The sequence below is a fragment of the Pinus tabuliformis genome, chromosome 6, assembly GCF_031772625.1.
Source record: "Pinus tabuliformis cultivar Carrire ecotype Pingquan chromosome 6, CPIR1, whole genome shotgun sequence".
NCBI lineage: Eukaryota > Viridiplantae > Streptophyta > Pinopsida > Pinales > Pinaceae > Pinus > Pinus tabuliformis.
Genome location: NC_142292.1, coordinates 86,788,392 through 86,811,518, shown reverse-complemented (window position 1 = coordinate 86,811,518; position 23,127 = coordinate 86,788,392). Strand labels below are relative to the sequence as shown.

Genomic DNA, 23,127 nt, shown 5'->3' with positions numbered 1-23,127 from the left:
AGGCCTCTTCCTAGAAGAGGAAGCCTCTTGCGGAGGAGGATCAATAGGATCCGTAGGTTCTTCCACATCGGGCATCGTCTCGTCTTCTTTTTCCTTCGATTCCCCGGTGTCAGCTTCTTTGGATCCCCTTAAAGTAGGAAGATTGTCTACCTTGCTAAGAGCCATATCTTCGTCAAAGGTGACATCATGACTAATCTTGACTTCCCTTTGACCAGCTACATAGATTTTATAGCCCTTAGTATTTTCGCTATAGCCCACGAAGATTCCTTTCTTTTCAGATGCGCCCAATTTTTTCCTTTTTTCTTTAGGCACATGAAAATATATAGGGCTCCAAATATTCTAAAATGAGATACCTCAGGTTTCTTACCGGTGAACATTTATTCGGGAGTCTTGGAACCCAATGCTTGATGAGGGCATCGATTTTGTACATATACATCGGTATTTGCAGCTTCGGCCCATAGAAACTTCGGAAGTCTTTGATCATGGAGCATAGCACGGACAACTTCCACAATTGTATGATTCTTCCTTTCCGCCACACCATTCTGTTTAGGTGTGTATGGTGTAGTAGTCTCCCTCTTAATGCCAACCTCTTTGCAAAAGTCATGAAACTCATTGGATTCATATTCAGTCCCATTATCAGTCCTTAAGATCTTGATATTCTTTTTGGTTTGATTCTCGATCAAGCCTTTGAAGTGCTGAAACCAGGAGAACACTTCATCCTTCTTTTTCAAGAAGTATATTCAAGTCTTGCGAGAATAATCATCTGTAAAAGTGAGGTAATATAAATATCCTCCCAAGGAGTTCACAGGCATCATATCGGATATGTCTGAGTGAACCAACTGCAATATATCGGAGGTCTTGCTTTGGCTTGAGGGGAATGGTCCCCTTTTGAGCTTCCCTTCGGCACATCCTAGACATACACCTTCTTCTTCTAATCTGAACTCGGGCATCTCGGTCACCATTTTTCTTACATTGGGTAGAGCTCTATAATGAAGGTGAGCAAACCTTCGATGCCATAGTTCGGAGTGAAGAGATGTGTCATAAGACATGACACCCACTGGACTTCCACGGACCTGATATAATGAATGAACTCGAAACCCAAGAGGAAAAGCATCTTTAAAGTTCTTTTTCCATACACATACCTTGCCATCGCTGAAGGCCACCTTGTAGCCTTTGTCTTCCATTGCCGAAATGGACACTAGGTTCTTTTTAAGATCAAGTACATATAATACATCTTGTAAGTGGATGGTATTACCCTGATTCAAGTGAAGAGTGACATTTCCTATGCCTTTCACGGGATATTTTGAATTATCTCCAAGAACAGTTTCCAAGTTGGTTTCCTTCTCTATCAGATTATAGAGAGCTTCTTTGTAACCAGTGAAGTGCCTTGAGGCACCACTATCAATAAGCCAATTTCCCAGCGAGTCCGGGGGAGCAGTAGTAGATAGAGCTGCTGGTAGGGCACCACTATCAATAAGCCAATTTCCCAGTGAGTCTGGGGGAGCAGTAGTAGATAGAGCTGCTGGTGGATAATATTCATCTTGCTTATTGTTAACAATCTTAGATTCATACCTAGAATTTCTTGCCTTCTTGAATGGTTGTCCTCTTCCTTGATTTCTGGCACTTCTTTTACTTCTGCCATTTGACCTGCCATTCCTTTGATTGCCTTGAGAGGGATTTTGATCATCGTCCTGGTGTGAGTCCCTTTTATCATGGCACTCCCTTGCATAGTGACCCGTTTTATTGCAATTGTAACATCGTCTTTTTCTTCCACCCTCTGGTTTAGCCGCTCCTTTAAATTTAGCCGCGGAATTGTTTCTTCTTTTAGTATGAGAAGCAAAGGCAGAGGGATGACCTTTAAGTATGGGCATTTCTTGCTTTTCCATCCTCGTTTTTTCTTGAATGCATCTGGCCATTAATTCCTCAAATCCAAGAATTACGTTATTGTTGAGAAGAATAGTCCTGAATATATACCATTCGGATGGCAGTCTTCCAAGAGTTGTGAGTGTCATTTCCCAGTCAGGAATTACTTCCCCAATAGATAGGAGATCATTCTTGATCGGTGATCCTTAAGAAATATGCTTGCATACTCTCATCTTTGCCCTTCTTAATTTCCTTTAGCTTATTTTTGAGAAACAAGACTTGATTTGCATCATTAACTTTAAATAAACTCACCAGTCTATCGTAGATTTCCTTGGAGGTGTTCAGCTCGGAAACATAGGCCACCAAACGCTTGTCGATAGAGTCCCGGATGATCTTCCTTGCTTTGACTTCTCCCTTAGTCCATTTGTTCCTAGCAGCAGCGAATGCATTTGATGGAGGCTCAACAATCCTGCCTCTCACATGGTCGAACACTTCTTGCTCTTCTAATGTTAGATCGAGAGACATCTTCCATCTGTGATAGTCAGACTTCTCATGGAGTTTGTCTTCAGCAGGGAAGTGTGTTGAGGACCCCATGATTTCCTTTTAAGATAGCCTTGCCAACCTTCTCTTCGGTGATTGCTCTTGCTTGAGCTTTGTCTTCACCTCAGCTCTGATACCATATTAAATTATGGTATGTTCTATGCTTAGAGCAGTTTACTAATTTTTATTCTTATTAGCCACAGATTAGCAATCACATATACATTAAGTAAAGTGCAAATAGAACATTAAATGATCAACAGAAAACAAGCCAAGACGAGACACAAGATGAGGCGGCTAGCCAGGGACAAACCCTAATGTGGGGAAACCCTTTGATCAAATCTTCTTTTATCTTCAATAGTTCAGCAGAGAGGTAGTACAAAATCTGAATTTTGTAATTTTATATCAACCGCAGCAAACCCTAGATCAGCAAATTCAAACTTGGTCAAACTAGCTGAAATTGACCTGTAAAATACTTGGTCAATTTCCGATCAACATGTCATCAAACAGCTTGAAGAAACAACCCTTGAACAACCCCAAAAGTTCAGTCAATTTGCAGATTTCTGAAGTCAACTTGCAGTCCTAAACTAGGGCAGTCAACACCGGTCAAACCAGAGGTTAGATCACCTCGATTTTCGTGCCAAAAATTGTGGCCTGCCTAAGAGAGGCAACCACACCCAATCTGCACTTCTGGAAGGTCAATGCTGGTCAAAGAGATGACCTGCTGCCCTAGCGTCCTCCTTTCTGCGTCTTCCTTGCCCTAGGATGTCTTCCTTTTAGCCACCCCTGTGTGAGAGAGAGAGGCTCCTTTTATGCATAGGAGAGAGAGAGAGAAGATGAGTGAATTGAAAATGTCCAAATGAGGAGAATGCTCCTTGTATTTATATGCAAACGTTGAGGTTGAATAGACATGATTGTTGGGCTTCTGAGCCTACATAAGTTTGCTGGCCAACCTTGACAATTTGTCCATAATCAAAATAAATTCATATCTCCATAAATACTTATCGGAATTGGATGATCTTTAGATCAATCCTACACCTCTCGATGAGAGGAATCTAGGAAAAATATCAGAAGCCATAAATAAGGTGATCACATGGAGTTTGGCTCTAGTTGCCAATTTTAACAGAAGCCTCCCTCTAAATGGGGAGATAGGATACCATTGGAGAAATCCCAAGCTCCCACAAGCAAGTTGGATCTTTTATTAATATTACAATGAGAAGAGGGCCCTTCAAAGTTCTCAACTATACTTCAAGGAGAGTCCTCACAATAATTGCTTGAAACTTGGACACTAGACCTTTCTTGAGAAAGTAGTGACAAGATCTCACAAAACTTATGCAAGGGAAACAAGGTGTGAGTTTCTTCCAAATGCCCACGGCTTAAAGAGGAAAATGGGCAACCCTCTAGTGAACTCGACTTGGCCAAAATAAGCCTCAAAAGGACCCACGACATCATTGGAAATCGAACCCCCAACACTTGCCAAAGGTCCTACAAACACTTGTTAGATGTTGTGAGAAATTGCTCTTCAAAATTTGCCACACAAGAGTTAGCAAACGATCCAAACAATGGTTGCAAAATAAGTTAAGTATTAATGTAAAAATCAGCGAGATAAAATGTATATGTACAATTATAATTTACAAAAGGCTAAGCTAAAGAGTGAGAGTAAACTCTCGTTTTTGCTTAGCCATCTTCAAGCTCTTAGATAGCAAATGAAAGAAATGAAGTACAATGTTTTTTAAAAGAGATTTAAATTTAGAAGTTCTCGGCTTGTGTACAAGCTATGCGCCGAAATCCCTGCAAAACCACTTTGTAAGATAAGACTATGAAGGTTCAAAGATCAAATGAGAGCTCCTTTAAGAATGTATCAAGAGTGGGTTGGTCTCTCCAAAGACTTCCCCTCACGCTTGATTCTGTAATCCCAACAAGATGTTCTCTCTATAAAACTTCAATAAAGGATTAGTTCCATATAGATTTAGCGATAAACAATGATAAGAAACTCTAGAGATTTATTTAAAACCAACTAGAGCATTCTATACCTAGAGGATACTTCTAAATCAAATGTCAATGCAAGATAGCTCTACATTAACAAATGTACAAGAGCATATGGAAGCAAATTAGATCAAAGCATGAGTAAAAGGAATTATACCAATGCTCAACCATTCATTGCACTCGAAAAGGAGGAACACCTCATGAATGAAACCCCAAAGTCTTTATTGATATTTCTGAAAGTGTACAAGGCAGCAGTGCTTCTGCAAGCACAATAGCTAGTAACAATCTTATTCAATGTGAGAGTCCATGGCTCTATTATATAGAGTTGGGAGCAAATCCCAATGAAGAATGACAATGACAAATGACATTGGAGCCAATCCCAATGTAGAAGTGATTAAACAAGTGGCATGAGGTGACAATCCCAAAGATAAATTCGAATTTGTTGAATGGAGCTCCAATGCCAAGTGTAATGTTAGGGTCCCACCCTAACCCCCTTATTTATGTCATGGGATCACGTCATAGTCAAGAGTCAATAAAGCCCATATTAATAATTGTAAGTGGTTAACCCGCAGTTAATGACGGGACCACAGTTAGTTGCAAATGGGCGGTAGTATTAGTTAGATGGTAAATGGGCGGTAGTATTAGATAGATGGTAGTAATAAAATCCACGATATTGGCTCGTGGTATTGCATGTATGAGTCATATATAAAGGATAGAGACTCCCTGCGAGGAGTATTGTGTCTTGTGTTGTAATCGAGCTCTGCTCTATTGGAGGTTGCACCCTCGAAGAGGCCTGTGAACATTTCTCTCTGGATAATAAAATCATTGCTATTCTGTGCTCTGGGTATATTTTCTTCGCATATTTTGTGTTCTCGGTATTTTTCTTCGCAATTTCTATGTTTGGGTATCGCTTTGCAGGTTAAGAAGCATAACAAGTGGTATCAGAGCACTTTCCAGGGCTCGGTGGGATCTCCAAATTTTAGCAAAATTTTTTTAGGCTAGAGACGTGTTCCGGCGTCTTTAAACCACGGGATCTGTCGTTAAGCGCATAAACCTGCGGATTTGGGGAGGCATGCACGCAGGAAATACAAGAGGTGGTCACGTCTGTTGGACTCCCTTGTAACCCCTGTGGGTACCCCTTCGAGTAGTAGCGCATTAGACAGAACCGCGCACGGACTGTCTTCCACGTACCCTCTGGGTATATAGGAAGCCCCCTAGCTCCCGGGAAACCTCGCCATAGATAAAACTTCGGCCGTCTTGTTGCTACAGTACACCGAGAACAGCACTCGGAGAGATTACTCGCCCGTACGATAGGGTAGTCGGGTTGTACGGCTAAGGGTACGGTCGATCCTCCTTAGTTAGAGCCCTGAAACATTGGGCCGAGTACTACTGTCAGACCCTTATGTATATTGCGATCTGTAGCACCTGACACTCCCCAAGACCATAGTTCCCTTTTCTATTGGGGGATCACACATCATCTATTCCAGTTCAGGGGCGGCAGTTGTTCCACCATTCAGATCTCTCAGATCCACCAGATCGGATATTTCAGATCAGCAGCAGCAGTGTTCCACCATTCAGATATCTCAGATCCATCAGATCGGAGTAGTTGCGAAGGGTTCCTATACCTGCATATGATTTTCGCAGGACTTTTGGTGGCATTGACATTTTGAGGATTTGGCGACTGCAGTATTGATCAGAATCAGTATTGGTGACCTAGCCCATCAGAATCAGGACGACGAGCTGAGCAAGGTGGTACCATTCAATTCTTAGTAAAAATTTTTCGACGGTCCCAAATTTTCGTCAGATAGGTGTATGGTAGAAACTCGCGCTCAAGCAATGGCCACTGAAAGGATAGAAAAAATAGAAGAAGAGGTGCACTCCCTCAGCTCTACGGTGGCACGGATCGAAACTCATCTTAAAGGATTAGATGGCCTACTAACGGACAAGGGCAAGATGCCAGCCCGCGAGGAGGAGTATAAGGGTCATGAATACCATGAAGGGGAGTCTAGCCACTCTCCTCACATCTGGCACACCCATCCACCACCCAATCAGAGACCTCCCAAGTTGGATATGAATAAATTTGACGGTTCTCACACGTCCGCATGGCTAGCACAAATGGAGCAGTATTTTCAATTGAATCATATCATAGATGAGGGGATTAAGCTTATGGTGGGCACCATGTACTTGGACAGTGAACGATGGGAATGGAAGGAATGGTATCAGCGATGCAATGGACAATTTCGGAATTGGGGCCAATTTACCAAAGCTCTTCGAAATCGCTTTGAACAGGAAGACTCTTTTTTGGGGCGTCTCACTAAGCTCCGACAGACGGGTACAGTGGATGAATATATTACCGCTTTTGAAGCCTTAGCCTTCCGCACTCAGGGTCTCACAGATGAATTCTACATGGAATGCTTTATCAGCGGTCTTAAAGAAGCCATCAAAGCTCAGGTTCTACTCCAGCACCCCCCCACATGGAACGAGGCTTGCCAGGTAGCCCGTAAGGCGGAACGGGCATTAACAGCTCAATCCAGCCGCTTCAACTTTCCCGCTAAAGGTCGTCCCTCACAGGCTCCCAATATGACCCAAACACTTAAGATTCAAAAGGTGTCACCTGCAGAAATGGCCGAAAGAAGGAAGCAAGGACTATGTTACTACTGTGATGAAAAATACTCCCCGGGTCATAAATGCAAAGAGCACAAGTTTTTTCAAATCGATGCCACTGAATATAGCTCCACCGAGGAAGATCCACCACTTGAGGAACCAGAGGCGACCGAAGAAGATAACCAACAAGAGATGGTATCTGATGAACCTATGATTTCGCTGCATGCATTGGCTGGAATCTCTTCACCTCAAACTCTCAAAATCAGGGGTTTTCTTAAACATCGGCCAGTAATAGTTTTGATTGATAGTGGAAGTACCCATAATTTCATCCACCAAAAGATCGCTGAAGCAGCACATTGTTATGTCCGAGCAGTTTCTAACTTCCAAGTCCTGATTGCAGATGGAGGCACAATGAAATGTGAAGGTCGCTGTGAAAATGTCAAAATTCAAATGGGGGATTATCAATTGAAAACCCACATGTTTGCAATACACATGGGGGGCTGCGACATTGTCCTAGGTGCGGAATGGCTCCGCACTCTTGGGCCAATCACAATGGATTTCCAGGAGTTATATATGAGTTTTAAGCAGAACGACTACACACATACCCTCCGTGGGCTACAAGCAGGAGCCCCTTCTATCATAAGCTCGCATCGTATGGAAAAATTGTTAAAAAAGGGCCATCATGGAGTAGTAGCTCAATTTAATGCCATCCAGGTAGTAGAGACCATGTCTTTGCCAATTCATCCTGAGATGCAACAGATTTTGAATAAACATCGGATGGTCTTTGACAAACCTCATGAACTTCCACCCTCGCGAGGGGAACATGATCATAGCATCACATTGGTCCCAGGGGCCCAACCCCCAAATGTGCGGCCATACAGACATCCGTTCACCCAAAAGAATGAAATAGAAAAAATCATCAAGGAATTGTTGGAAGCAGGTGTCATTCGTCCTAGTATTAGTCCTTACTCATCTCCAGTCGTCATGGTCCTCAAGAAAGATGGGGAGTGGCGGATGTGTCCAGACTTCAGGGCCCTCAATAAGTTAACAGTCAAAGATAAATTTCCCATCCCAGTGGTTGACGATTTGCTGGACGAACTCAATGGGGCTCAATTCTTCACTAAATTGGATCTTCGCTCAGGCTACCACCAAATTCGCATGAAGGAAGTTGACATTCCCAAGACAGCTTTCAGAACTCATGAAGGCCATTATGAGTTCTTGGTCATGCCATTTGGTCTCTGTAATGCCCCCTCCACTTTTCAGAGCCTTATGAATCACCTCCTCAGACCATATCTCAGAAAATTTGTCCTGGTCTTCTTCGATGACATCCTCATCTATAGTGGCACTTGGGCGGCACATCTTAAGCATGTAGATATCCTCTTGCAACTGCTCAGCAAGCATAAATTATTTGTCAAAATGTCTAAGTGTGCGTTTGGCATGGAAGAAGTTGAGTATTTAGGCCACATTGTGGGCCGTGAAGGTGTCAAGGTTGATCCCAAAAAGATCCAGGCAATGCAAGAATGGCCTCAACCTAAGACCTTGAAAAGCTTGAGAGGATTTTTGGGTCTCACAGGCTATTATCGTAAATTTGTCCGCAACTATGGCCGCATAGCGAAGCCCCTGACGCAACTTCTCAAGAAAAATTCCTTCTTCTGGAACGACGAGGCACAACAGGCATTTAACGCTCTCAAAACCGCCATGTGTTCCACTCCGGTCTTAGCACTACCGGACTTCACCAAAACATTTGTCATCGAATCTGATGCTTCAGGAACAGGTATTGGAGCAGTCTTAATGCAGGAAGGGCGACCATTGGCCTTCACCAGCCAACAACTAAGTGGGAAGAACTTGGGCCAATCTACCTATGAGAAGGAAATGATGGCCATCTTACATGCAGTGGAGACCTGGCGACCTTACTTGTTGGGGCGACGTTTCCAAATCCGCACAGATCATCACAGTCTCAAATATTTTTTGGAGCAACGCCTATCTTCCCCCCAACAAAATAAATGGTTAGCCAAAATGCTGGGTTATGATTATGAGATCATTTACAAGAAAGGGAAAGACAACAAGGTAGCAGATGCATTGTCACGCCAATTTGAGGAGGAAAGTACTCTGCTCGCAATATCCCTCCCCATTCCAGACTGGATTGAAGAGGCTCGCAGGGAATGGTTTTCGCATCCTGAGCTCTCCCAACTCATTTCTCAATTACAGGCAGATCCTAATTCCAGCAAGGGCTACTCGTGGCAGAATGATATTCTTCGCCAGTGTTTTTAAAACCGGAACCGGTGACCGAACCGGTCCACCTAGCTAACCGGTTTACCGACCGGAACCGGTCTAACCGGGACTGGTTTGGTCTAAACGAACCGGTTTTTAAAAAATACATTAAATAATTAATTTTTAATGAAACAAAACTATTTTTAAGATGTAAAACCATGATTCCAAGCCAATAGAGACAAAATATGCAAAGTTTGCTCATTTATATACCATGCAAAGGTGAATATATCAAAATGGCACCGAGTGCAATACATATCATCGACAAAATAGCAAAATACATAAGAAATGAGGCTCTAAATGGCCTATAAAGTCCAAAAACAATGCTGCAAGCTATGAGGCCATTGGCCTACTACAAGTCTACAGTGTACACATGATCAATCATCAAGATCATCACCACTACTAGACACAGGATCATCATCAGGAGCTACATAGACATCATCTGGTTCAGAGTCTGAGGATGCCTCTGCCTCATCTGCAACATCAGTATCAATGCCACCAATGACAATAGAAGTGGACCTAGTGGAAGCACGAGTTTGTCGACCTGCACGACTAGTGCCTTCCATTGGTTCCTTGCCTTTCCTTGATGCCGCTACTGATCCTGGTTCTGATGCCGCCACATAATCTGCCTCATCCTCCGCTAAAGCCATGTCGATATCAAAATCAGCCTCAAACACAGGATCTTCAGTCTCCTCCACCCATTCTGATGTTGGATCAATATCGTCCAACACAATGGGATCTAGATCAGGTGATTTGCTCATCATTTGGTTCCTCCTCAGTCGAAGGTTGTATTGCACAAAAACAAGATCATTTAACCGTTTTTGTTCCAAACGGTTTCTCTTCTTCGTGTGTATGCGCTCAAAAACAGACCAATTGCGCTCACAACCTGAAGCACTGCAAGTTTGACTGAGGACTCTAATTGCAAACCTTTGCAATTGAGGACACTGGCCACCAAATGACTCCCACCAATGTGCTGCAAAGAAAAAGACAATAATTAGTAACTTAGTTTATAATTTGAATTGTAAAGAACGTAAACAATTTTAACTTGAAATGAAAAACAAAATGGAAATTGGAATTGCTTACCTGGTTGGTCCACATCTCTTGCCATCTTTGCCAAGTTTTTGCCAAAAGTACCACTTGCTTGATTGAAAATAGTAAGCTGTCTATGTATATCCAACTGGTCTACATGGTTAGGGACCATGCGCTCCAAGCAATCAATCAATCTAGCTCTGACCTCCCCATCATGCTGATCTAGCCGATTTTTATAGTGATACCTTGGGTTCAAAAAATACCCGGCTGCATGTATAGGACGATGGAGTTGATTGTTCCATCTGTTATCAATGATCTCCCATATACGGCCATATTTAGCTAACCTGTCATTGTAAGCTGCCCGTATCTGCTCCTTTGCCTGATCCATAGCTTCATAAATGTAGCCCATGGCCAATCTTTCCCCATCCACCAACCTTAGCACCTTAACAAGGGGCTCGGTAATTTTCACAAGCTCTACAGACCTTTTCCAAAAATAAGTGTCTAACACTTTCTTTTTGGTGTCTTTTCCATCTGGTCTACGAGCCCACCGAGATTCAGACCATTCATCAGAGGAAAACATTTTCTGCAAGTTTCTATGTTGGCCATTGAGACATTGCAACGTGAGGAAGTGAGTTGCAAATCTCGTAATTGCAGGCCTAACAAGCTCTTTGCCTCCAGTGTGTTTCCTCATTAGGCTCAATACCCATGAGTGGTTGTAAATGTATTTTGTAATGCACTTGGCATGCTCTACAGTGTTTTTTACCCACTCCACCTTGCCTATATCCTCAAGCATGAGGTCTATGCAATGTGCAGCACATGGAGTCCAAAATATGGTATTATATTTGGCCTCAAGCATCTTTCCAGCAAGAACATAGTTTGAGGCATTATCAGTGATGACCTGCACAACATGCTGCTCCCCAACTTCCTGAATAATGTTATCCAAAAGCTCAAATAGAAGGCTTGCATCCTTTACCCTATCAGATGCATCAACTGATTTCAAAAACATGGTTCCTTGAGGGCAAGAAACAAGGAAATTAATGATAGTGCGGTTCTTTCCATCGGTCCATCCATCTGACATAATGGAACAACCTGTTTTGACCCATGACTCTCTAAACTCAGTCAAATACTCATCAATGGAAGATATCTCTTTTTGCAAAAGAGCTCCCCTCAAGTCATGCATACTAGGGCCTTTGAAGCCCTTTCCTGCAGCTATAACAGAGTCCCACATAGCTTGGTAATAAGGTGAGCGAGCAGCATTAAATGGGATATCTGAATCATACCACCATCTAGCAATGTATTGGTGAGAAGTTTCTTTGCATTGTTTTTTCCAATGCTGATCCAAAGTGGGTTGAGAACTTGGCTGGGAGGAAGTGGGATTAGATTTAGAAGAAGCAATGGTGGCAGAAGATGAGAAATAACTTTGGATGTTTGGTCTCTTTGGTCCTTTTGATGGTTGGCCAACTCCAACAGAAGGATGAACATAGTGAAAGGGGTCATTGGTGGAAGGGATAGAAGTGGAGTCTTGAATCTCATAATCATCATACCCACTCTCTTTCATGGCTTCTAATAATTCCCTCTTCCTTGCAATTTCATCTTGGATGGCCTTCTCCCTAGCCTTATCCTCATAAAATTTTTCAAGCTTGGCAATGTATTCTGCCCTAATAGGACCTAACAGTGCATTTGGTGCATCACATGGCTTTACTTGGCCTCTTACCCCAGCCAAGTGTTTTTTCAACCTAAGAATACCCCCACCTCCAATAGATTTATGGCATAATTTGCATATCATTTTTCCCTCAACTACATCACAATGAGCCCATGCACTGTCCTTTCCTTTTGGAGCCATGTTTGCTTGAAATAATAACAATTTGCAAATAAATCTGCCATTTAAAAAAAAAATTGCAGCTAAGGAACATGGAAAACCAATGATAAATGTAGGAAAAAAAATGCACATGCAAGCTACAAAATTTGATAGCATAGAGCTAGAGAGTTCATAGGCTTAGCATAGATGATAGATCATTGAAGTGAGAAGTTTATAGCACAAAAAAAATAATTCATGGACAGCAGACCCAAATGAGGAATTATCAAGTGCAAATCCTTACCTGGAAATGCAAAGTAGCTCCCTTAGCCTCCTCTTGATGATGGCAACTCCACTGACAGCTACACACTATCTCCAAAATAGCTCCAACTCCAACTCCAAGATGACTACTTCAGCAAAAACTCCACACTCTCCAAGCTCACAAACAAACTCACAAACACTCACAAACACTCCAAATCAGTTGTGTGAGACAAATGAGAGTGAGAGGGGTGTCTTATAGCAAGTGTGAGGGTGTTTTTGGAGGGAAAATCCCTTTCCCTCACCCCCAAAACCCCTAAACCGCCCTCAGTTCCAAAAAACCGTGCGCTTTTTTGCTTGACCGGCGGCCTGTCCATAAACCGGCCGGTTTAGGACGGAACCGGCCGGTTAGCAATAAACCGGCCGGTTTTGACCTAAACCGGCCGGTTTTTACCGGTTAGGTCAATTTTCCGGGCAAATGGGGCTTCTAACCGGGTTTTTTCACCGGTTCTGACCGGTGAGCCTCCCAACCGGTCGGTTAGGCCGGTAACCGGTTGGACCGGAACGGTTTTTAAAACTATGTTCTTCGCTACAAGGACAGAGTCGTCATATCACCAACCTCCACCCTCAAAAGTCGCATTTTGGCAGAATTGCACTCCTCCCCCATTGCAGGACATTCGGGCTTTCAGAAGACATACGCTCGCACCAGACGATCATTTTTTTGGACCAGCATGAAACAGGACATCCTTACTTTTGTAGCAGAATGTGACATGTGTCAACGCCACAAGGGGGAAACTGTCAACACACCAGGCACATTACAACCATTGCCCATTCCGGCGTCAATTTGGATGGAGGTCTCCATGGATTTCATTACAGGTCTTCCAAAGTCCGGGAACAAATCAGTCATCATGGTGGTCGTGGACCGACTATCGAAGTATGCTCATTTCTGTGCTCTACCCCAACCATTCACCCCTACTTTGGTTGCTCAAACTTTCATGGATCAAATCTTCAAATTGCATGGCATGCCCACTTCGATTGTGTCCGACCGTGACCCAATCTTCACCAGTAATTTTTGGCAGGAGCTCTTCAGAATACAAGGCACTCAACTCAAACTCAGTACTTCATATCATCCGCAAACAGATGGTCAAACAGAAGCAGTCAACAAATGTCTAGAAACCTACCTTAGGTGTTTCACTTCAGAAAAACAACACCTTTGGGCACAGTGGCTACCTCTGGCGGAATGGTGGTATAACACCAACTATCATGCCACCACCAAAATGACTCCCTATGAAGCAGTCTATGGACAACTTCCGCCGTCCCCTACTTCTTACCTCACGGGGTGCTCTAAAGTACAAGCAGTGGATCAACTCTTACAACACCGTGCGACCATGCTGGCCCACTTGCGCGAGAATCTTCATCAAGCTCAGAACCGTATGAAGCAACAGGCTGACCAACATCGCTCAGAGCGCCAATTTCAAGAAGGGGATCAGGTTTTTTTGAAGCTGCAACCATATAAGCAAACCTCACTCAAAGACAAGGGCTGTCAAAAGCTCTCTCCAAAGTTCTACGGACCATATCAAGTACTTCAGCGCATTGGAGAAGTGGCTTACAAGCTGGCTTTGCCACCTACAGCAAAAATCCATCCAGTTTTCCATGTATCGTGCCTCAAGAAAGTGATTGGGAACAATTGCCGAGTTCAAACCAGTCTACCCGAATTGGATGAAGAAGGATCAATCTGGCTTCAACCTGAACAGGTTCTAGACACACGAGACAAGCACCTGCGTGGCCGCGTGATCAAGGAGGTCCTAGTCAAATGGAAAGACACCTCGCCGGAAGATGCAACTTGGGAACCAGCCGCTATTCTTCAGCAGTTTCCGCAGCTTCAGCCTTGAGGACAAGGCTAGTCTTAAGGGGGAGGGCATGTTAGGGTCCCACCCTAACCCCCTTATTTATGTCATGGGATCACGTCATAGTCAAGAGTCAATAAAGCCCATATTAATAATTGTAAGTGGTTAACCCGCAGTTAATGACGGGACCACAGTTAGTTGCAAATGGGCGGTAGTATTAGTTAGATGGTAAATGGGCGGTAGTATTAGATAGATGGTATTAATAAAATCCACGATATTGGCTCGTGGTATTGCATGTATGAGTCATATATAAAGGATAGAGACTCCCTGCGAGGAGTATTGTGTCTTGTGTTGTAATCGAGCTCTGCTCTATTGGAGGTTGCCCCCTCGAAGAGGCCTGTGAACATTTCTCTCTGGATAATAAAATCATTGCTATTCTGTGCTCTGGGTATATTTTCTTCGCATATTTTGTGTTCTCGGTATTTTTCTTCGCAATTTCTATGTTTGGGTATCGCTTTGCAGGTTAAGAAGCATAACATGTAAAAATTGAATTCTGGCAAGTGGACGTCATTTTTTTCTTCCCTTTTGTGCCAAATTCGAGTTTTATGGTGGAATGACAAGTGTATATGGGTGGTAACCCATGTGGGGACAATTTCTCACAAAAATCTCCACCAAATATTCTCCCAAATCCTCCTAAATGTGCATTAACTTCACAAATTTGAATTTTCAAGCAATTTTTTCATTTAATGCTAGAAATTCGATTTTATTTGAACACATGTCCTTTCCTTGATTTTAGGAGTCCACATCACCTTAGGACTTCACTTTAACTCCCCCATAATTTTCCACCTCATTTCCACAACATTTAACATGTGTGGATATTTATTTTTTCTCCATTTATTTCATTTATGGCTTAATTAATTGCCAGAATTCCCACTAAACTTAGGAAAAATGGGGTTTGAGGATCCAAAACACATTATTAACTCCTCAAAGTGTGTTATAGTAGAAAGTTGAGGGTGAGAGGTGTAATTTTGATTACTCATACCCCATACAACTTCTTTAGACTACACTTATTACAATTTAAATACAATTTTATTTGCAATTTTTGACCTGTAGGAAATCTAAAAAATTAAAAAATGACTACCTAGACCTAATCAAATTCCATGAAATTTTTTGTGAGATCTAGTATGGTAATATACATTGACTCTAGACACTAAGATGTGTCAGGGGCTTAACCTTCAACCCGTCACCCCTGCTTTGGGGTAAAACGTGAGTGAAAAAACCTAAAAAATTATCCGCCTCTAAAAAAGAAGGGATAATTAGCCAGATAAAAAAATCACTCCAAGGTGGATTCATTCGCTGATCGAGTACCAACATCCTAGGTTTGTTATAGACTCAAAATTCATCATTACTAGTATCACTTATTACAATTCCCCGTAGGGTGTGGAATCTGGGTACAAGAAAGATGATGAGAAGATAGAAGTAGAGTTAAAAAACTCTGTTGATTGACGTTATCTGATGGTACAAGTGTCCTATGGATCATCCTTGGGCATGAAGTCTTCATGTAATCATCAGGTGCCACTCCAGTGGTCAACAGGGCCAAATTGGTATTGGAGGAATAAATGGCCTTTTTCTTGAAAAAATATATATTTTTCTTTGTTAGAATGAGTCCAAATGGTTCTATAATACATGACATAAATTCCTCTTTGTCCTAGAAAGACCTAGAAGCACGAAGAACATGCTTTTGACCTAGACTTGAGCATGAAACCCATGCTTTGAATAAAATAAAATTTCTTTCTTTTTTTTCTCTATTTATACAAAATATACAATGTCATGATTACAAAAGGTCATAATGAAGACCGAACCTAGTTACAATTTCCAACACTTCCTATTAACTAAGGAGGTATTCATAATTCCATCTTGAAGTACAAGGAATCTCAATCTTGAAGCATTTTCATAAGAAGAGTTGGATTGATAAGCCATCTATTAAGCACCTTTATCATAATCAACACTGTCATTGAAGTACAAGGAATCTCAATCTTGAAGCATCTCATAAGAATAGTCAGATTGATAAGCCATCTGTTAAGCATCTTTATCATAACCAACACTGTCATTGAAGGCCTTAACTAGACAAGCTCATCTTCATTCAAGAGCATTATGTTGGGAGGCTTTACTTGAGCTGGGGCTTGCCACACGACACATACCCCATCCGGATGTTCACCGGGTATGTCCTTTTAGGACTATTCTTATCTTGGATTTCCAATCCCGAATCCTCGAAGAATATCAATCCTCTTCGACTATTCTTATGTTGGATGCCCTACCTCATCCTTAAAGATATCAGTTTACAACTTCTTTCCTGGATTATACAATCCCTAAGAAGTTCCAATCTCAGATGCTTATCCAATCCTCTTGACTCCATTCTTTCCTTATGGCTTTCACTAAGACTACGACTATTAGTCCTAGTCTAGTGCATGACACATAAAGATAAGAACTATCCAACATCACTCCCTCGCAACTAGGGAAGAGATGTCGACCAAACCAAGCTTACCTCTTAGGTACTCAAGCTTCTTGTTTGGTAATGGTTTTGTCAAAATATCTGTTACCTGTTCATCTGTAGGTAGATAATGTAGCTCCACGACCCCATCTTGTACCAAGCTTCTGATGTAGTGGTACTTATTATTTATTTGCTTCGTCCCGGCATGAAACACTGGGTCTTCTGTCAATCTTATGCAACTTTCATTATCACAATGTATGTGTGTAGGGTTGAGCGGTGCTTCAGAAAATTATGATAATAATTTTTCGAGCCAAACAACTTCCCAACAGACTTCACTTGCAGCAACATACTTCAACACTACTCAAAGTAGTTGTATCCTGCTTTCTGCTCATCCATGAGACCACGGAAGATCCTAAGCTGAAGCATCCAACTGTTGTGCTTCTTCCATCTGTCTCACTACCACCCCAATCAGAATCTGTACATCCCATGAGTTGAATCTCATTACCATTATATCTAAGGCAGTGATGTATAGTTCCACACAAATATCTTAAGATGTGTTTGGCTGTGATCCAAGGGTCATGCTTTGGCTCCATTTGAAACTGTATAAGGACATTTACTGCAAAACAAATGTCAGTTCTAGTGTTTACCAGACTACATCAAGGACCCAATCAACTATCTGTAGCAAGTAGGATCCACTGGACTAGAATTTGAACTCCTCAACTTCTTTTGATTGGTCATCATAGGAGTCATCATAGTCTTGTTATCCATCATGCCAAATTTCTATAGAATCTTGATCACATATTTCCCTTCACCAAGATATATCTCTCATGGCTTTTGTCAAACTTCTAGTCCAAGTAATAATGCATAATCCAAAGATCTTTCATATCAAACTTGGCTGCTAATTGTTTCTTGCATTCCTGAATTCAATGCTCTACACCTATAATAAGTAGACCATCCACATACAAGAGTATGATGGCTAGTTCACCTTGGACCAACCTGATGTAAGTCTCAATAGGTATGCATCCATTCTTGCATCCCAAGCTCTAGGTGCTTGATTTAAGCCATATAGAGTTTTCTTCAGTGTGCAAACATGAGTCTCCCTCTGATTTATTTCAAATCCTTGAGGTTGTAAACCTCTTCATCAATAGTCCCATTCAGAAAATTTGTCTTAACATACATTTGATGGATGTTCCATCCCATAGTAGCAACCAAAGAAACAAGTGATCTAATTGTTGTATACCTAGTTGAATGAGCAAAGGTTTCTTCCTAATCAATACCTTCTTTTTGTGAGAAGCGTCCTTCTACAAACCTTGCTTTGTATTTATTAGTGCTCCCATTCGCAACATGCAATAAAATGGAGGAATGAGAATGGGAAAGAGAGGAGAACATTTTCATTTAACAATGTACATATAAAAAACACAAATGCTAGATTAGAGTCTAGATCCTACCTCTTTGGCCTTCAATCCCAAGCTCCAATCTCCCTTGCAAGCTCCCAAGCAACCCTCTCAATCTTCCTCCTCAACTCAAGCTCCGATTCCAAAATCCCTCTTTTGCTTTCTCAATATGCAAATGGTGAATTGTGGGAGGGGAGGAGGACCTTTTATTTCTATTTGCCCCTCCTCTCCCTCCAAAAAACTGTTGCGCCTTTTCTGCCCTTGGGGAGTGAATTTTTTTTGGTGGGAGTGGTCACGAACGATTACCCCACGATCGCTCCTGCCTAAAAAAATTTCGCACTTGGAGTGAACGGGAATGGTCAGGGAGTGAACGCTCCCTTGTTCGCTCCCGAAAAACCAGGTAGCGATTTTTTTAAGGCAAGAGTGAATTTAGGGAGCACGCTCCCAATGACGCTCTTGATCCGTCTCGAGTGGAGTGTGCTTTGGGAGCGGATTTGGTTTTGGGGGGCACTCCCCCGCAACCCTGGTTCCTGGGTCGAGCCAATCAACTGTCGATACAATGATATCAAAACTCTTCAACTTCTTGCTATATGATATTGCCCTAGATTAGTCACCTTCTCTTTTGATCACAAGCTTCTCTGGGTTTTTCTGTCAAACTTCAATTAATATTGTATCCATCCAAGATCTTATAGCTCCCACTGAGGTAAGTGAACTTCTTGCCATCTATTCGACTTTTTTGATGCATACTTTAAACTGCTTTCTCCGTCTTCAATTACGTTTATTAGGATTTAGAGAAGTCTTCATGTTTTGCTAAGTTTTTCCAATTCTTCCATCTGCTAATCAATCTTAGATAAATCTTGTCTGGACCTGCAACCTTTATTAGAAGACCATGAAGAACCAAAAAGGCAAAGTACAAAGATGATAGCTTTAGTAGTAACCAAGGAGATGTAGAGTACTTATCTTTTGATGAGGGTCAACTCCCTTGTAATCTTGGATCTGTTTACCAACCTTGTTCTCACATTAGCATGATGTCATTATCATCAAGGGTTAAATCTACTTCTTACAACATAAATGATTAGATAGGGTTTTGTTCCTAGGGTTCTTCTTAGAACAAACTCTGTTAGGGTTTACAAGCTCTAGATGCCAAAGTCTTCAAGGTTTGTCAGCTTACAAATTGCAAGTTCTACATATATACAAACCCTAGAGATGTCATTAGCAAGCTCTCTAAATAGAATTCATTTCAATCCTTGATTTCAATATCCTAGTATTTATATACAAGGAAATACTTCAAATGCTAATGTATCACCGATCTTTCAAATATATCTACACATACCTTTTCTATCTTTCAGAAGTCATTATCTTGGCATCACTACTATTGAAATAGATCATTGGTTGCAAGTGAACATAATTTATGGGTACCTCTTTTAACTTTACATGTACATCTTTGTAGACATCGGTCTTTGACTCTTCCTTTCAGTTGTCATGTACCTTTTTCTTTCAACATAGATACTTCAAATCTAGCAGACTTCAATGTATTAGTTAGGTCGATTTTGTTGATGTAAGTCTTCTTTCCTTTATGTATAAGAAGGAAATATTGGTAGTGTGACTGCTTCATGTATTGGTATCATAGAGATAAGCTTCAAAGATCATGTCATAGTTCTTCCATAGAGCTTCCCGTTGTTGCCTTGCTTGCACACCTTGGTTAATGTGGGAAAAATCCTCAACCTCACAAGGTGTGATATTGGTGGAAAAGTAAGAGAAGGGGCTGTGACCTAATCCCAGCTCTCTCTGTTAAAGCTCTCTCCTAGCTAAGCTAAGGGGGTTGGTCCCTAAAAAATTTTAATAAAGTGAAATGTGAGGTTCTAGGAGACTAAGGTTAATGAAACTACTTCTCAAATATAACTTAATTCAAGATATGGACAAGCATGTAAATGTATGAACAATATAAAGATATATATTCTATGATAATCAATGAATCATTCAAGAAATAAGAATATAAACTAATGCCTTGTAAATGATTGCTCAAATAGAGATAATAAGTACTTGCTCAAATGGGGATTCAAAGTACAATGATAAGTAGTCCAGCAAAACCAATGTTAGATATGATATGAACAAATAAAATATCACTTGCAAAATGTAAATGGAAATTGTACTTGTAAAGGAAATGCTCAAGTAGAGGTAGATAATAACATCAAATAAGCATGATCCAATTAACCATAAAAACGACAAGTACGTTAGCGAACAATATTGCAAATAAAATTTAGAAACCTCACAAGATAACTTGATTAAGATGATGTGCAAAACTAAATATGTGAAATGCAATTACCTTGGTTAATTTTAATCTATATGCCTATTTGAAAGTGAAAATTCCCCTTTCAAATTCTTACCAAAGGGTAAAGATTGGGGTGACTTGCAAGGAAGAGAAGCTGAGGAGGCACTAAGTCCATTGTTAACAATACCTTTCCCCTAGTCCTTACAAATCCACGTGCCTACGTTCCTACAAGGGGACAAAGCCTGCCAAGGTAACTGCGAGGTCACGTGTTGAAACCTTACTCAGTACCAATTGGAAGAAAGATCAGGAAAATTTTGTCCTATGATGTCTACACAACCAATATTATGCTTGGAGGTAAATTTTAAATGTGCAACTCTAGACTAGAATGTGTAAGTGTTGAGTGAGTGTTATTGTTTTCAAAGAAAAGTGTTGATAACAATGCTTTCAAATAAGAGATAATGCTCAAATGAATTGCACCAATAGCTTCAATGGAAAAATTAAAGTGGAACTCGCTGAATGTCACTTCACAAGTTCCAAAATGAATTTCGCATGGAAATAAATTGCTTGTAAGTAAATGAACTAAATGTTAATTTGCAAATTGCTTCACATAGAGTGACACACAAAAATGCTTCAAAAGATATCAACAATAATCAACATGACATATAAGCATAAGTTGACATAAAATGAAAAATCAATGTATCCACAAGGCTTGTGCAACAATTGCCAAATAAAACAAAGTAGATGAATTAGTAAGCAAATTTAAGCTTACCAAATAAGTGTAAAGTACTTGTTTGAGTATTGAAAAATAAGTCGCTCAAGAGAAATTTTGCAAGTGTTGTAGCAAGTTGCATAATACGAGTACTTAAGAAATGAAAATGGCAAACTAAACAAGCTCAACTTTGCAAAATGAAAGTGATTGAAAATGTAGTGTTGATCTAGAAATTAGATTAGCAAGAGGAACATACATGCAACTGAAATAAGCATGAAAGTTAAGAACTAAACTAGAGAAATTAAACCACCCACAAGAACAAGTCCCCCCTCTAAATGAGGAGGTGGGATACCATGGGAAAATTTCCCAAGCTCTGTCAAAACAAACTGATTTTATTATTAGTGTATTACAAATAGCCTCTAAAAGGCCTCAACTCAACCCTAGAGAAATCTTTACAATAGCATTTGAAGAATGCGATCTAGATCTTCTCCTTGGTGAAGCTAGAAATATAGGCAATTGAGGCACATAGCAGAGTCCTTTAAATCTGAAAAGCAAGGGACTGATTTTTTGCATGCAAATATCAGCCTTCACAAGAACTACAATATAGCGCAAAGAGTAGAAGCTAAGCCTCTATAGGCTCTCAGCTTTGTTGAAGAAAGAGGCAGCCTTGAAATGGGGCTGACGTCCTTGATAGAAAATCACTCAAAATGCCCACGACCTCCTTGAAATTCATTCGCAAATATGTGCCAAAGGTCTTGCAAGAGAATGTTAGTGGTTTTGAAATCTTCCTCCCTCAAATCTGCTACAAAAATGGATTAGTAAGGGCTGCAAAACAATCCAAGTGTTAACTGGAAAATTAGCAACTAAAATGAAATGTATATACAAATTCTAATCTGCAAGAGTTAAGCTAAAGAGTATGAATAAACTCTCCTATTCGCTACGCCATCATCAAAGCTCTAAATAACAAACTTAAGACAATGAAACACAAGGTTTTTTAAGAAAATAATTTAGATTTGAAATTATGTGACTTGTATACAAACTATGGCTAGCACACCTGCAAAAAAATTCAAAAGATTAGACTATGAAGTTCAAAGAACAAATGAGAGTTCCTTCAAGAGCTACGCCCAAGAGTGGGATGGTCTCTCCAAAGACTTCCCCTCACGCTTGTAACTTGATCCAAACAAGATGTTCCTTTCACAAAACTTCAACAAATATTAATTCCATATAAACTTAGAAATAAACAATGATAAAAAATTCTAGAGATTTATTTGAAAACAACTAGAGCATTTTATATCTAGATTAACCTTCTAAATCATATGTCAATGCAAGATAGCTCTACATCAACACATCCCTAAAAATAATATGGAAAAAAATAAGAGCATAACACAAGTAGAAGGAAATAATTACATTTATAAAAAATTCATACCATTCTCAAGGAGGAAGAACATCTCATGAATGAAACCCCAACGTCTTTATTGATAATTAAAGTACACAAAGGAGCAAAGCTTTCGCAAGCACAATAGCTCGTATCAAGATTAACAATGGGAGCCAAAGGCTCATCTAAATAGGAGAATGGGATATAATCCCAAGGGAGAAGCCCTATGACAAGTGGAATGATGACAATCCCAATGTAGAAAGCTGGATTCCAAATGGCTGCTTGACTGCTGTAGGTGGCATCTAATTATGCCAAAACTGTTGGTGTGACTTTGTTGCTGGCATGTGCATATCTCCTTGGAGCTCTACATTGTTCCTTTGTGCTGCCAAGTATGAAAATAGGTAGGTGATGGGGAGACAAACTCCAATACAAAACCAAAGAGTGACACCTCCCAAATCGAACCAATAACTACCATGCGTTGAGCTGCCAAGTACCTGTATGTAGGCTTTACTCTCTCTCCTTTGACTTCGACTATCTTCTTGTTTGGCGCAAAAACCAACGTGATGATGTGTGTGAATGATCTTCAAATGAGTCAAATTGCCTCTTATATATAATTGTCCAAGAGGGTCGAATAAGTGGCTATTGGAGGCCCAAGCCGACTTGTTCCCAAGGAGGGCTGACTTGGTATTGTGGTTGACA

General features: G+C 40.8%; 2 protein-coding genes across 3 annotated transcripts in view; one reads left to right on the top strand and one right to left on the bottom strand.

Moving 5' to 3' along the window:
• The window catches only part of ACD5 (Diacylglycerol kinase family protein), a 184,277-nt gene that overhangs the window by 51,407 nt on the left and 109,743 nt on the right, over positions 1-23,127 (top strand). The gene's annotated exons all lie outside the window — the stretch shown is intronic.
• LOC149257390 (uncharacterized) lies at positions 9,270-10,475 on the bottom strand. The gene is made up of 2 exons (XM_089369674.1): positions 10,342-10,475; positions 9,270-10,231 (listed from the first exon to the last, which is right to left on the bottom strand). Exons 1-2 carry the CDS (start codon positions 10,457-10,459, stop codon positions 9,636-9,638), a joined length of 714 nt encoding a protein of 237 aa, XP_089225800.1. The 5' UTR covers positions 10,460-10,475; the 3' UTR covers positions 9,270-9,635.

Bases quoted from the DNA above. Each gene is read 5' to 3' on its own strand.
- LOC149257390 (XM_089369674.1), bottom strand. From the start codon at position 10,459: ATGGTCCCTAACCATGTAGACCAGTTGGATATACATAGACAGCTTACT. The intron at 10,232-10,341 runs GTAAGCAATTCC...TTTTCTTTGCAG, and splicing joins AAGAGATGTGGACCAACCAG to CACATTGGTGGGAGTCATTT.